The sequence below is a fragment of the Megascapheus bottae genome, chromosome 32, assembly GCF_031878675.1.
Source record: "Megascapheus bottae isolate mThoBot1 chromosome 32, mThoBot2.hap1, whole genome shotgun sequence".
Classification (NCBI taxonomy): Eukaryota; Metazoa; Chordata; class Mammalia; order Rodentia; family Geomyidae; genus Megascapheus; species Megascapheus bottae.
This window is the reverse complement of record NC_143540.1, coordinates 6563660-6579651: the sequence shown is the minus strand read 5'-3', so window position 1 is coordinate 6579651 and position 15992 is coordinate 6563660. Positions and strand designations below refer to the sequence as shown.

Sequence of the window (15992 nt, the reverse complement as noted above, 5' to 3'; positions counted from 1 at the left end):
GATCTGGGGGTTCAGAGTCTTCTCTCCACATAGCAGAGGCACAGCCTAGCACTCATTAATCCACCACCCCTACTCAGGGGCGTCCCTCATCTTGCGGAGGGAGGAAGCAGTCCTTCCGGAGCTGTCCTCCCTCTGTTTGGGTTCCAAGCTCTTGCTCCCTCCTCCCCAGCTATACCCAGGAGCCTTTCCTCACCCCCTCCCCCTCTATAGCTCTCCCCTCTCCCCAACGCCTCTTTATCCCTCATGCCTGACCCCAAAACACCATCACCACCACCACCACCATAGGTCGATATCTCTGCCATCCAGGCCCTGTGTAGGTAGGAGCTGGGATTCCTGGAGGAGGGGTAGCCGCCTTAAAGGTCGTCCGCAGGAAGAGGAGGCCCCCTCCTCTGCCCCCACCCCCTCTTCTCCCAATCTTTCCCAGAGTGACTCAGGCCTTAATTCTCATTTGCAGGGGGGGAGGATGGAAGGGGGTGCTGGTATATGGATGGAGCCTCTTGTCAGTGGGTGGGCAGAAAAAAACAACCAAAAGCCAGATGTGACCACAGACTTGTGTCAACAGGTCCGGCTCTGGTACCCTGTCTCCCCCGCTGTGTGTGCCCCGGCTACCTGCCACCCCGAGCGAGCTGCCTTCTTCCTTTACCCCAGCAGATGAGAAACCGCCCCCCTCCCTCCTACACCGCGCCCCTCTCCATCCTCACTGACCCTTGGCAAACCCAATCTCCCCGACCCCCCCCCCCCCCACTCCATTCGCCTGGGTGGACGCCAGGGGCTGCGGGGCGCACCGCTGGATTCAGCACCACGCCGCCGGCGGACAGCTCCAGGGGGGACCCCTGGATCAGGTAGGGAGGGAAGAGGCGGAGGGAGGGGAAGAGGGGTGGGCGTGGGGGAGCCGGGAGGGCGGGGCGGGCCGCGATTGAAAGCAGCTGGGCGGGCAGAGCGAGGGGGAGCGAGGGAGCCGGAGCGCAGAAACCCTGCGAGCCCAGCCGTGCAGGAAGCGGGAGCCGGGCAGCCGCCGGAGCCCCGCGCGCACCCCGGGCACCAGAGCCAGAGCGGGGCGCGCCAGGAACGGGTGAGCGGCGGGGATGCGGCTACTGCCCGGTCCTTTTCCTTAATCCTGCCCCCCATCCCTCCCATCCCGCATCCTGGGGCACCTGAGCCGGGTGTAGGTGTTGGGGAGGGGGGCGCAGCCACACTGCGTTCCCAGAGAGCTCACGGGGAGACGCGGGAAGGCAGGCAGTCTCCCGTCCCGCCTTCTCCTCCTGCATCCCGCTTCTCCCTCCTCCTCCTCCTCCTCCTCCTCCTCCTCCTCCTCCTCCTCCTCCTCCTCATCATCATCATCATCCTCCTTCCTCCTTCTCCCTCTCCAACATCCTCTGGTCCTGCTGTCTGTGCGTCTGTCTTTGTCTCAGCCTCTCCAGCGTGTTTGCCCCCTGCCCAGATTTTTTTTTTCTTTTAATCCCTTACCCACCCTCCTTCCCTCCCCACCCCACCTCACCCCCCTAATGCTAGACTCCTCTTCCCCGCCTCTGAGCTTCCATCCAGCCAGGCCTTCCCTGGGCTCAGCCCCTCACCTGGCTCTCTTGCCCCATCTGGGTTGATTTCTGCTTTCTCTCTCCTGTTTGCCTGGTTGAGCTGAGCTCTTTCTTTGGGGCTCCCCATGGGATCTCAGTCCCCCTGTCCTGTCACCAGTGAAGGTCTCCTGTCTTCAGTGGCCAGGACATAGGGGAGGGGAAGGAAGTGGTCTTTCAACTAGTTGCTCTCCCCTTCAGCCTCAGTTTCCTCTTCTGTTCTGAGGAAATTTGTATATCCCTCTCCCAAAACCTTCCCAAGCCTGCATGAACCTAAGAGCTTCTGTGGGGTGGGTGTTTGCAAACGGACAGATAATAGAATGCAAAGTAGGAGACAGAGGGAGAAGGTCTCCCTAAGAGACAATTGGGGTACAGAAGGCAAAGTGCAGAGTGGAAGAGGAAGGGAGGAGGTCTCTGAGGGCCAGGGTTAGGGGGGTACAGGGATCTGAAGCCTGAGGTTGAGGAGGCTTGGACGTGATGATTTTCTCTGCTGGGTTTTGGGGTGCAAAGTCTCAGATAGCATCCTACATAGCGGTAAGGCTTCCAGAATTCACTTCAGCACTCTTGGGTGATTCTGACCAAACCAAGTACCCCCTCCACCTTCCTCCATGCACACAATACGTTCCCATCTATTCTCCCTGCTAACTTAGGGCCTGTGGTTGTTTAGGACCCCCCCCCCTTCTTTTTTCAGTCCTGGCTTCTTTTGCTCCAGGCTACCACTTGAGCCACAGTGCCACTTCCAGCTTTTTCTATGTATGTAGCACTGAGGAATTGAACCCAGGGCTTCCTGCATGCTAGGCAAGCACTCTACCACGAAGCCACGTTCTCAGCCCTTAGAGTCCTATTCTGAAGCCAGCCTCTTCAAGACCTTTGTATCTCCATTCCTTTATCAGTCAGAAAACTCTGATTCTTTGAAGGACCAGAGGCTAAGACTATTAAGTGTTCACCTGGGCTCCATGCGTCCTAGAGTTTGAGACAGTCCCTGGGAGATTCTTCCCTCCTCTTCCCTGGTGGGTCTTCAAATATCAGTGCTCCCCTCCCCACCCCGCCCTTCCCTGGGAATCTGGGGTCCTTCAGTTTGTAACTCTGACACCTGTCCTCGGGCTCATTGGAGGTTTGTGGAAGAATCCTGGGCATGCTTGGATTATTTACACAGGACTTGGCATCCTCTGGGATTTCCTGTCCTTTTGTCTGTCCAGTTCCTCTCTGCTGAGTTTGGACCCACCTCTAGCCCAGCTCAAGACAAAGCTGAGAGGCAGATCCAAAGGAGGTTGTGACCCCAGAAGTTCTCAGCCCAGTTAGTGACAGCACCTTCTGCAAAGCTCCTGAGTACCCAAGAAAGGGGTGTCTAGAGAGACAGAGTGACAAAGGGAAGCCAGAAAGAAAAGAAGGGGGCCGCCACTCTCTCAGCTTCCACTTCTCTGTCTGTCTGTCTGTCTGTCTGTCTGTCTCTGTCTCTGTCTCTCTCTCTCTTTCTGCAGGAGCTGGGTCTCTTCTTATCTCTCTTCCTGTCTCTCCTTTGCCTGGCCCCTATTTCCTCCTCTCTCTGCTGCTTTTGCCCCCATCCCCTGGAGACCCAGGTCTCTTTTGGAGGCCATGGGATCGCTGCTCGGGCTTCTGGCACTGCTGCTTCTATGGGGTGCTGTGGCTGAGGGTCCAGCCAAGAAGGTACTGACCCTGGAAGGGGACCTGGTGCTGGGGGGGCTGTTTCCAGTGCACCAGAAGGGTGGCCCAGAGGAATGTGGTCCCGTCAATGAGCATCGGGGTATCCAACGTCTGGAGGCCATGCTTTTTGCACTGGATCGCATCAACCGTGACCCCCACCTGCTACCTGGGGTACGCTTGGGGGCTCATATCCTAGACACCTGCTCCAAGGACACGCACGCCCTGGAGCAGGCTCTGGACTTCGTGCGTGCCTCCCTCAGCCGGGGTGCTGATGGATCACGCCACGTCTGCCCCGACGGCTCCTATGCCACCCACGGTGACTCCCCCACGGCCATCACCGGAGTCATTGGTGGTTCCTACAGTGATGTCTCCATCCAGGTATGTGGAAGTGACCCGCCTAGGGGGTTTACCGAGGGGAGGGAGGCTTGAGGTGACCCAGAATTCTTGCTGAGCACTGGAAGAGAGGGGATCCACAGTTTGTTTGATTGTTCCAGAGTTGAAGAATAGAAGAATAAGTAAGTTCCCTGGCAGCCACGTCACCAGGGCTCACGCCTGTCATCCTAACTGCTCAGGAAACTGAGATCTGAAGATTGCAGTTCAAAACCAGCCCAGGCAAGAAAGTCCATGAGACTCCAATTAGCTACCAGAAAACAACAACAACAAGCCAAAAAAAAAAATAGCCAGACAGGCGTGGTGCACTAAAGACAGTGAGACTCATCTCCAATTAACCTCTCAAAAACTGGAAGTTGGCCTGTGGCTCAAGGGTAGGACAGTAGCCTTGAACTGAAGAGCTCTGGGACAAGGTCCAGGCCCAGGGGTAGGGTAGTAGACTTGGACTTGAGTTGAAGAGCTCAGAGACAGAGCCCAAGCCCACAGTTCAAGCCCCAAGACCCACCCCCCCCCCAAAAAAAAAAGCCAAAAAATGGTTCTGTGGCTTAAAGTGGTAGAATGCTCAGAGACAGTACCCAGGCTCTGAGTTCAAGCCCCAGGATGGACACACACACACAAAAAAATAATAATAAAGTCAGAACGGGAATGGTGGCTCGCACCTATAATCCTAGCTACTCAGGAGGCTGAGATCTGAGGAGTTCAAAGCCAGCCTGGACACTAAAGACTGTGAAACTCTTATCTCCAATTAACCACCAGAAAACAAGAAATGGCACTATAGCTCCAAGGGTAGGGCTGTAGCCTTGAGCTGAAGAGCTCAGGGACAGCGTTCAGACCCAGAGTTCAAATCCCACTGACCAGACAAAAATAAACAAACAAACAAACAAACAAACAAATATCAGGAGCTGGGAGCATGGTCTAGTGCTTGCCTAGATTATCCAACTAGTACAAAATGAGTGGAGGTGGCTGAGTAGCAGCTCACGAAGGTGAGGCTGGGCCAGCATCTCTCTACCATCTATCTACATCAGTAGCCTGGCTGGCAGAGAGATGGGTATGCAGCCTCCTGCTCCTGTCTTCAGATGCCTCTGGGGTGCTTTCCAATAACCCTCCATTCATGGTTCTATTCAGGAAACCAATTACTTCCTTTCTGCATAAGAACCCATCCTTCAACAGCAGGCTGGGTTTTTTTTTTGGGGGGGGGGGTTGGTTTGGTTTTGTGTGAGTCATGGGGCTTGAACTTGCCCTGAGTGCGCCCTGAGCTCTTCAGCTCAAGGCTACCACCCTACCCTGGAGCCAAGCCCCACTTCCTCTTTTCTAGAGGCTAATTGGAGATAAGAGTCTCAGGTCCTTTTGTGCCCTGACTGGTTTTGAACCGTGATCCTTGATCTGAGATCCTTAGATCTCAGGCTCCTGAGTAGCTAGGATTACAGGCATGAGCCACCACCGGCTGGGTTTTGTTTTGGTTTCCATGTCTGGATCAAGGCGAGACTCAGCCCTTTCTCTTTAGACTCTACCCACCCATTAACGATTTCTCTTCCTTCCTGCCCTTCCTCTTGTATGTGTGTGTGTGTGTGTGTTTTCATATATGAGCCACGATGACTTCCCAGTGTGTGATTGTTTTTAATCTGCTCTAAGGAAAAGATTCGGAACAGGGAGATTTGGGAAAGATCCTGTGTCCTGCCGTTTCAGTTTCAGTACAAGACGTAGTCTCTCCTGTGGGAAAGGCCTGCTGTTACTTACCCACCACTACTAAACCCTTACCTCACTCCTCCAGCCCTAGGGACCTAAGAGCAGGAGATAGAATGCAGGCACGCAGGAAAAGAGCCAGGAGCTTTGTGTATTCCGGGTTCATGCAAAAGAAACCAAGCTTTGGGTCCTTGGCTTTCCTTTTTTTTTTTAATTCTTTGCCTTCTTTGACACTGAAGGGAGACTTACTTGCCCCTAAATGAGAGAGCTTGAGAGCCCAGAGCCTGCCAGATCCCATCCAGTGTCCTCCCTTCCCTCTGATCCTGGCACATCCCAGTACCCTAATGGAGTCAACCCAGTCACACATATGATTTGGGTGTGGCTCAGGACCCTGGCCTTGAGGGAACCCCCCCCTTATGAACAGATAGAAATTCCCTTCTGCTGATGGGTAGAAGCAAATTTAGACTCAGTCGTGTGTGTGTGTGTGTGTGTGTGTGTGTGTGTGTGTGTGTGTTAGTACTGGGGGTTTGAACTCAGGGCCTCTGGCTTTCCCTTGGCTTTTTCACTCACAGTTGTCACTCTACCACTTGAACTGCACCTCCACTTTTGGCTTTTTTTTCTTTTTTTTTACTAATCACAAATAAGAGTCTCTTGGATTTTGTCCACCAGAGCTGGCCTCAATCTTATATGTCCCGCTCTCAGCCTCCTGAATATGTGTGTGTGTGTGTGAGTGTGTGGGTTCTGGGTTTGAACTCAAGGTGGGCTCAATCCCCAAAGTTTCTTTTTGCTCAAGGCCAGCACTCTACCACTTGAGTCACAGCACTGCGTCCAGCTTTTTCTGTGTATGTAGTACTGAGGAATCGAACTCAGGGCTCCATGCATGCCAGGCAAGCACTCCACCACTAGGCCACCTTCCCAATCTCGCTCTTGAATACTCTTGAAAGAAGAAACCCTCAGAGCTCTCCTGGGGGGCTGGGGGGAGGCCCCGAGATGTGGGGGGACCATCTCCATCTCTGGTCTCTGATCCTTGCACTCTCTACCTCTGCCCCAGGTAGCCAATCTTCTGCGGCTGTTTCAGATCCCACAGATCAGCTACGCCTCCACCAGCGCCAAGCTGAGCGACAAGTCCCGCTACGACTACTTTGCCCGCACTGTGCCCCCAGACTTCTTCCAAGCCAAGGCCATGGCCGAGATTCTCCGCTTCTTCAACTGGACTTACGTATCCACTGTGGCATCTGAGGGAGACTATGGCGAGACGGGCATCGAGGCCTTCGAACTGGAGGCCCGTGCCCGAAACATCTGCGTGGCCACCTCAGAGAAAGTAGGCCGGGCCATGAACAGAGCCGCCTTTGAGGGTGTCGTTCGAGCTCTGCTGCAGAAGCCCAGCGCCCGGGTGGCTGTCCTGTTCACCCGATCGGAGGATGCCCACGAACTCCTGGCTGCCACCCAGCGCCTCAATGCCAGCTTCATCTGGGTAGCCAGTGACGGTTGGGGGGCCTTGGAGAGTGTGGTGGCACGCAGTGAGGGGGCGGCCGAAGGAGCCATTACCATTGAGCTGGCCTCTTACCCCATCCGTGACTTTGCCTCCTATTTCCAGAGCCTGGACCCTTGGAACAATAGTCGGAATCCCTGGTTCCGGGAGTTCTGGGAACAGAGGTTCCAGTGTAGCTTCCGGCAGCGAGACTGTGCCGCTCACTCTCTCCGGGCAGTACCCTTTGAGCAAGAATCCAAGATTATGTTTGTGGTCAACGCCGTGTACGCCATGGCCCACGCGCTACACAACATGCACCGGGCCCTCTGTCCCAACACCACGGGCCTGTGTGAGGCCATGAGGCCAGTCAATGGGCGGCGACTCTATAAGGACTTCGTGCTCAATGTCAAGTTTGATGGTAATAGCGCTGGGTTGGGGCTGGGGCTTAGTGGTGGAGTGCTTGCCTAGCATGCATGAAGCCCTGGGTTCGATTCCTCAGTAACCACATACACAGGAAATAAAAGCCGGAAAGTGGCACTGTGGCTCAAGTGGTAGAGCTCTAGCCTTGAGAAAGTCCAAGGACAGTGCTCAGGACCTGAGCTCAAGCCCACGACTGGCAAAAAAAAATAAAAAAATAAAAAATAAAAATTTTAAAGAGGTAGAGGCTGCTTAGCTCTTACATAAAGATGAGGTAGTGTGTACAGCAACCTGCTTACTTCAAATCATCCCTAGATCACTTACACCTAATGTAATGCAAAAGCACTGTATTATGCAAATGCAAGTAGCTTATGTTATATATTGTTATTATACTGTATCATTAGGCAATAACAGGAAAATAAATATGGCCTGTTAGGTATGGATGCAGCCATCGTAGGCATGTATCTCTAGCTCTGGCTCTGTATCTATCTACAGATATAGATCTACGTAGAGAGAGACAGGTATAAATATAGCTGGATCTCGATATCAATATATAGACTTGTCTGTCTACGTATATCTATACGTATACAGATATTTTATGTATGCATATATATTTATATATACAAATACAGATCTATTTCTATATAACCACATATAGATTTAGAGGTAGATATACATGTGTGTGTACAGTGAGTATGTATGTATGTATGTATGTATTGCAGTACTAGATATGAACTCAGGGTCTCATGCTATAGACAAGTGCTCTACCACGTAAATAATTCCCCCAGCCCTGTTTTAGTTCAGTCATTTTTCAACTAGGGTTCTTTCTTCTTCTTCTTCTTCTTCTTTTTTAATCAGTCACAGGGCTAGAACTCTGCCACTTTGAGCTACAGTCCCATTTCCATCAAGTATAGTCTTGCATGCCCCCCTCCACCCCCAGACTGACCTCAAACTATTAAAAAACAAAACTGGAAGGGGCTGAGAACGTGGCCTGGTGGTAGAGTGCTTGCCTAGCATGCACGAAGCCCTGCGTTTGATTCCTCAGTACCACATACACAGAAAAGTTCAGAAGTCGGCCGTGGCGCTGTGGCTCATGTGGTAGAATGCTAGCCTTGAGCTGACAAGCTGAGGGACAACGCCCAGGCCCAGAATTCAAGCCCCCACAAAAATAAATAAAATCACATCATGCCGACCCCCACCCACCCATCCAACCCTTTCTTCCTTCCCTCTCCCCCCAGCCCCCTTCAGGCCGGCCGACACCCACAGCGAAGTCCGGTTTGACCGCTTTGGGGATGGCATTGGACGCTATAACATCTTCACCTACCTGCGCACCGCCAATGGGCGCTACCGGTACCAAAAGGTGGGCTATTGGGCGGAAGGCCTGACTCTGGATACCAGCCTCATCCCGTGGGCCTCCGCCTCATCCGGGCCTCTACCTGCCTCTCGCTGCAGTGAACCCTGTCTCCCCAACGAGGTGAAGAGCGTCCAGCCAGGCGAGGTGTGCTGCTGGCTTTGTATCCCCTGCCAACCGTACGAGTACCGCCTGGACGAGTTCACCTGTGCCGATTGTGGGTTAGGCTATTGGCCCAATGCCACCCTGACTGGCTGCTTTGAGCTACCCCAGGAATACATCCGCTGGGGGGACGCCTGGGCGGTGGGGCCTGTCACTATTGCCTGTCTGGGTGCCCTGGCTACCCTGTTTGTGTTAGGTGTCTTTGTGAGGCACAATACCACCCCTGTGGTGAAGGCTTCCGGGCGGGAGTTATGCTACATCCTGCTGGGAGGCGTCTTTCTGTGCTACTGCATGACCTTTATCTTCATCGCCAAACCCTCCACCACCGTGTGCACCTTACGACGCCTCGGGTTAGGCACTGCCTTCTCCGTCTGCTACTCGGCCCTGCTCACTAAGACCAATCGTATTGCTCGTATTTTTGGTGGGGCCCGGGAAGGGACCCAGAGACCTAGATTCATCAGCCCGGCGTCTCAGGTAGCCATCTGCCTTGGATTGATCTCGGGCCAGCTGCTTATTGTAACTGCCTGGCTGGTGGTGGAGGCGCCAGGCACGGGCAAGGAGACGGCCCCGGAACGGCGGGAGGTGGTCACGCTGAGATGTAACCATCGCGATGCCAGCATGCTGGGCTCATTAGCCTACAACGTGTTGCTCATTGCCCTCTGCACGCTCTATGCCTTCAAGACTCGCAAGTGCCCCGAAAACTTCAACGAGGCCAAATTCATCGGCTTTACCATGTATACTACTTGCATTATCTGGCTGGCATTCCTGCCTATCTTCTATGTCACTTCCAGTGATTATCGGGTGAGCCATCTATAGGGGGAGGGGTGGGGAAAAGGGGAGAGCCCAGATGCCCTGCCTCAGTTTCCTTCAGAAGCTCTGAGAAAGGGAATGGTCACTCAGGGGGTGCCCACAGTTTATGGAGAGTCCTAGGAGAAAGGTGGAATGGATGAGATGAGGTCTGGGAGAAAATGACAGGTGATGAGAAAGTTAGAAGATGGCAGGAAGAGTTCGGGGGATAGAAATAAGTCTTAATGGGCAAAACTCTGCCTCGTGTCACTGAGGGATATGGACCGGAGAGGGCAATCAAGAAACAAGGAAGAGCTGGGACTGTAATTCTAATTACTCAGGAGGCTGAGCTAGGGTTGTAGTTCACAGTCAGTTTGGGTGGGAATGTGTGAGATTCTTATTTCCACTTACCAGCAAAAACCCAGAAGTAAGCCAGGTACTGGTGGCTCACACCTATAATCCTAGCTACTCAGGAGGCTGGGAATTGAGGGTCGCAGTTCAAAGCCAGCCTGGGCAGAAATGTCCATGAGACTCTTAGCTCCAATGAACCACCCCAAAACTGGAAGTGGGGTTGCGGCTCAACGTGATAGAGCACTATCCTTGAGGACAAAAGCTCAGAGGCATTACCCAAGTTCTAAGTTCAAGCCCCCTGTGACTGAAAAAAACAAAACAAAACAAAACAACCATTCAGCCTAGAATGCAGAGAGCCTGAATAATTAAAAGAGCAAAGAGGTTGTGGCACAAACCCTGGCACATGGGACAGAAGTGTAGTGGCAAAGTGCTGGGGACAAGAGACCACTGGGCTTGGTGGCTCTGTCTGCACCTGCTCTGGCCACCTGCTAGGGTTAGGGAAGGAATCTGCTCAGACTCCGCACACATTTGCATATGATTTGCATTTGCATGTCAATCATCGTCATAAGGACGCCCCAGAGACATGCCCATACCCGTACACACCTGAGCACAAATGCACCCACCTGCATACATGGAAACACACCACACATACCTGGACGCCCAGCATGTACACACTGCTGTCTCTACGCTCACCAAACCCACACTCACTCAAACACTTGCATATGTGTGTGTGTGTGTGTGTGTGTATCCTCTTACATACTCCATGCTGGCACTCCATACCTACACACACATACCCTTGAGTGTTCCACACACAGCTGGTATTCTTAGGAAAATGGCCTAATGCTTGGAACCATGTGCAGCCTTTCTAGACATTGCTTGGCGATTTTCATATAGACATAGGCTCCTTCCTCGCCAGACACTGGTATCTCACATCGGTAATCCCAGGGCACTGTCCTTGGACCTTGTCCTTTACTCAAGGCTAGGGCTCTACCACTTGAGCCACTGCACCACTTCTGGCTTTTTTTCTGTGTATATGGTACCAAGGAATCGAACCCGGGTCTTCCTGCATGCTAGGCAAAGCCCTCTACCACTAGGCCAAACTCCCAGCCCAAATGAAGCCCGTTATCTCCCTTATTACCTCCTACCCAGCCTGAGGCCTCCAGGCTAAACCGCCCTGACTTGGGCCTGCTCTTCCCCCTCCCCTCCCCGCTTCCTCCCCCCACAGGTACAGACCACCACCATGTGTGTGTCTGTCAGCCTCAGTGGCTCCGTCGTGCTCGGCTGCCTCTTTGCTCCCAAACTACACATCATCCTCTTCCAACCGCAGAAGAACGTGGTGAGCCACCGCACGCCTACCAGCCGCTTCGGCAGTGCGGCCGCGCGGGGCAGCTCCGGCCAAGGACAGCACCCCACACAGCCATCCGCACCCACATCCTCAGGTACGATGGCCACGCCCCAGGCTGCTGAGAGCTCCTTATCTGGGGGGGGGGGGTGTTGATCAGATGATTCTGGGCACAGAGGGAGACGTGGCGGGTTGTGGGGGGGGGTACATGTCTTCTCCACAGACCTCTACTTTCCCTCCATGGAAGACCTCGGGACGCCACCCCCCCAAAAAAATGTCTGCTTTCCTTCCCCTAGGCTCTGGCTCTCAGTTTGTCCCAACTGTTTGCAACGGCCGTGAGGTGGTGGACTCAACCACGTCATCACTTTGAACCCCCTCTCCCTCTTCTACCCCCCCCCACTCCTTGCCCTGACATGGCTGCTCCCCCAAACCCAATACAGACCCATCAATAACCCACGGCCAGGAGGAAGCCGGCTGAACTCTGCAATAATGTCCCCTCTGTCCCTTACCCATCTCTTTACCCCAGCCCTTTAGAGTCAGATGCCTGGGTCCAACATGGGGGAAACTGATCAGCAGCTCTGTCCCCTGCTGTCCAGGTCTAGGGTTTGGGGGGTTGGGGGGGAAAGCCAGGATCCCCCTCCCCATCCCCTACCCTGGAACAAAGGTGATTTGAGGACTTGCAGGTCTTGGTTCTCAATCTGCACAGGTGCTTCTGGCCCCTCCCCCGCCCTCCCCACCCCACCCCCATAGGGCCTTTTTAATTTTTTTTTTATATCACTTACTCTGGGATGGAGAGCATGGTTATAATCATGGTTATTCCCTCCTCTCCCTGGTACAGTAGTTTTTGTCCTGTGGTTTATTTTGTATTCTCTGTAAATAAAGTGTTTGTTTAAAAAAAAAAAAGAAGAAGAAAGAAAAGAACGAACAAACCATTCTTTGTTTTGGATCATAGGAGCCTCACACCTTTCTCACCTTCCCAAACCAAATGTTTTGCATACTTTTTACTGTTATGATAAAGGTGACATAGAGGGGTCTGGAGTGTGGCCTGGTGGTTAAAGTGCTTGCCTAGCATGCATGAAGACCTGGGTTCGATTCCTGTACCACATACACAGAAAAAGCCAGAAGTGGTGCTGTGGCTCAAGTGGTAGAGTCCTAGCCTTGAGAAAACCCAAGGACAGTGCTCAGGCCCTGAGTTCAAGCGCCCCAGGACGGGCAATAAATAAATAAATCCATAAATGTGACATACTGAGTTTTAGGGTGTGGGGGAGGGGTGATCTCTCCCTCACTCTCTCCCCCCTGAGTTTTCCCCTCTCCTCCCCTCCCACAGGTTATCTAGTTCATTTTCTACTCAGTGTCTAGTAAGTACCACAGCTGCCTTTGCTCACTCCATGTGCCCCCCATTTCAGTGCCCCTGTTACCTTCCCAAAGACAGACAAATGAACAGACAAGGAAAGAAGAAGAAAAAAACTCGTTTCTATTTCCTGGACCAAACATGACATTTATTGACTCTGCTTTGGACATTATTATTATCATCATCATTATTAATTATTATTTCTTTTGTCAGTCATGGGGCTTGAACTCTGGGCCTGGGCGCTGTCCCTGAGCTCTTCAACTCAATGCCACCACCCTACCCTTGAGCCACAGCCCCACTTCCCATTTTCTAGAGGTTAACTGGAGATAAGAGTCTCAGGTCCTTTTTGTGCCCTGGCTGCCTTTGAACTTTGATCCTCAGGTCTCAGCCTCCTGAGTAGCCAGGGTTACAGGCGTGAGCCACCGCACAAAGCTCCAGGCTTTTTTGGTTCAAGGCTAGTGCTCTACCACTTTGAGTCACAGCTCCTCTGCTGGCTTTCTGGTGGTTCCTTGGAGATCAAGAATCTCAAACTTTTCCTGCCTGCCTGGCTTCCAACCGTGACCCTCAGATCTCAGACTCCTGAGTAGCTAGGATGGCAGGCGTGAGCCATCAACCCCCCCACACCCCACCCCACCCCCCCGGGGGTTGGCATTGGGCCTTTTGGCTAAGGGAATGTCAGCCCCTGAGATAAACCTAATGCTGTAGCCTGCTTGGGTCTATTTCCCAAGTTTGCCATCTGGGGATCACCAGCAGAGGGCGCCAGCACCCAGCCACGGGACTCAGGGCAAGACACGGCTGCCCTCAAGTGGCTCAGAGGACAGCGAATACTGAACCAGAAGAATGCAGTAACTTCAGGAAGACCTGTGATATAGCAGTGTGTGTGTGTGTGTGTGTGTGTGTGTGTGCGCATGTGCACGCGCGCGTGCGTGCATGCCTGGCCTAGGGCTTGAACTTTTAGGCTGACAATTTAAGAAACAGACACACACACACACACACACACACACACACACAATGGAAACAGGAAAGTGACAAGAATGGCCTCTCCCTCAGCCAACATGTTGGGGTGTAGGAATGCTAAATGCTTAGTTACCTGTGAAGGTCATAACCAATGAATCTTTTATTTTAAAAGATTTTATTTTATATTTTATTTTAAAATATAAACATAGGTGTGTGTCCCAAGAAATATTTGGGACATACTTGTAGTAAAAGCTTTTCGTGTACTCAGGGCCTGGGCACTGTCCCTGAGCTGCTTTTGCTCAAGGCTAGCACTCTACCACTTGAGCCCCAGCACCACTTCCAGCTTTTTTCTATGTATGTGGTACTGAGGAATCGAACCTGGGCCTTCATGCTCGCTAGGCAAGCACTCTACCACTGGGCCATATTCCCAGTCCCTCATTCTATGTTTTCATCTGCTCATTTCATCAGAATCCCTGTGTGAATGTTACCACATCAGTACTCCCTCTCTTACTGCACCGGTCGCTCTTCACCTTTGCTGTCTTGCCTCTTCCTCCGATGACAGGGATCATGGGAGGAAGAAGAAGAGAGGAGGAATCAACCCAGGGTCTTAAAGCTCTCTGAAAATGTGCCCACCCCAAATTCCAGGCAGGAAAAACAAAAGAGAGAGAGAGGAACCCTTTAGCCTTGTTCCCATCGCCCAGGTTGGAAGTTAACACAAAGAAGAATGTCTGCTAAGATCTGAGCATTGCAGTTCAAAGCCAGCTCAGGGTAAAGAAAGTCCATGAGACTGGTAACGTAGCTCCAGTGAACCACCAGGAAGTGGTGCTGTGGCTCAAAGGGGGTGAAAAACACTCAGGGGCAGTGCCCAGACCCTGAGCTCAAGCCCAACCACTTAAAAAAGAAAGATGGGAACGTCTGAACCTTGAGGAGAAAGATCAACTTTGGGGACCCGAGAAGAAAAAACAGAGGAATAGGAGCTGAGGAAGGGGGCGGGGGGGGGAGGGGGGGAAGGTGAGGAGGTGGTGTGGGAACAAGGGGGGGGGAGTGGAAACCAGGATTTAAACCTTGAGGGGGCTTGCCAATAGGCCAGATTTAATTTTCAATTAATATTAATCAATTAGTACTGGCATTGAGGCCTCTTACTCTTGTTTGACTTTTTCCACTCAAGGCTGGCATTCTACTACTTGAGCCAAACCTCCACTTCTGATTTTTTTTTAACCTGGTTAATTAGAGAAAAGCATTTCACAGACTTTCCTACCCAAACTGGCTTTGAATCTTGATCTTCAAATCTCAGCCTCCTAAGTATTTAAGATTACAAGCCCCTTTTCTTTATTTTTTTCCTGAAAAAAAAAATAGTAGGGTTGGGAATGTGGCTTAGTGGTAGAGTGCTTGCCTAGCATGCATGAAGCCCTGAGTTCAAGTCATTAGAACCATATAAATAGGAAAAGCCAGAAGTGGCACTATGCCTCAAGTAGTAGAATGCTAGCCTTGAGCAAAAGAAGCTCAGGGACAGTGCCCAGGCCCTGAGTTCAAGCCCCAAGACTGGCCAAAAAAAAAATAAAATTAGCATATGCTCCCTTTAAACAATTGAGGCTTTGCAGAAAAGCACAAAAAAGAAAAAGTATTACATCAAGTTTCATGATGCAAATATAACCATCATTAACATTTCTGGTACAGCATGCTAGACATATTTCTATGCATTTTTTTACAGATAGAAAGATAGAAATATACCATATGTCTATTTTTTAAGTGAAGATTTAATTTTACTTGAGTCTAATTGAAGAAAATGCATCTGAAGTAAAAACGGAAGTTCTAGAACTTTACATATACATATCCTCACCACAAAAAAAAATATATATATATATATACACACTTATATTTTTCTCCTCTTGGAAGAAAGATACTTCAAAGCTTAGGAAAAGACAGGGTGACATTTCAAAGTAAATAGCCCTCAGTCTCAGGGAATCAGGAATGTTGGTGGTTCACCCCTATAAACCCCTAGCTACTAAGGAACCAGAGATCTGAAGACTGAGGTTCAAAGCCATCCCAGAAGCAAAGTCTATAATCTCCAGTTAGCCACCAAAAAACTGGAAGTGGAGCTGTGGCTCAAGTGGTAGAGTGCTAGACTAAGTGGTAGAGCATTAGCCTGAGTGATAAAGTGCTAGCCTTGAGCACAAAAGCTCAGAGACAGTGCTCAGGCCCTTTGATTCAAGCCCCAGGCCCAATATCAAAAGAAAAATAAAAAGAAAGATTCGCTAATTATGACATTAGGAACAGGTCCCTAGAATGGATACCTGGCTCCAGAAGTTCTAGATTACACTGAAGGAACTTTCTGGTAGAAAATAAAAAAGTAAGGCTGTATATTAGTGGCTCACGCCTGTCATCCTAGCTACTCAGGAGGCTGAGATCTGAGGATCGCAGTTCAAAGCCAGCCCAGGAAATGAAAGTCTGTGAGACTCATCTCCAATGAACCACCAAGAAACTGGAAGTGGCGC

At 51.5% G+C, this 15992-nt stretch overlaps 1 protein-coding gene across 1 annotated transcript; it reads left to right on the top strand.

Moving 5' to 3' along the window:
* The first annotated feature begins 959 nt into the window (after positions 1 to 959).
* Grm2 (glutamate metabotropic receptor 2) lies at positions 960 to 12071 on the top strand. Its single transcript, XM_090323591.1, has 6 exons — positions 960 to 1072; positions 3053 to 3614; positions 6361 to 7198; positions 8436 to 9511; positions 11073 to 11286; positions 11486 to 12071. Exons 2-6 carry the CDS (start codon positions 3168 to 3170, stop codon positions 11557 to 11559), a joined length of 2649 nt encoding a protein of 882 aa, XP_090179717.1. The 5' UTR covers positions 960 to 1072; positions 3053 to 3167; the 3' UTR covers positions 11560 to 12071.
* Positions 12072 to 15992: the final 3921 nt, after the last annotated feature.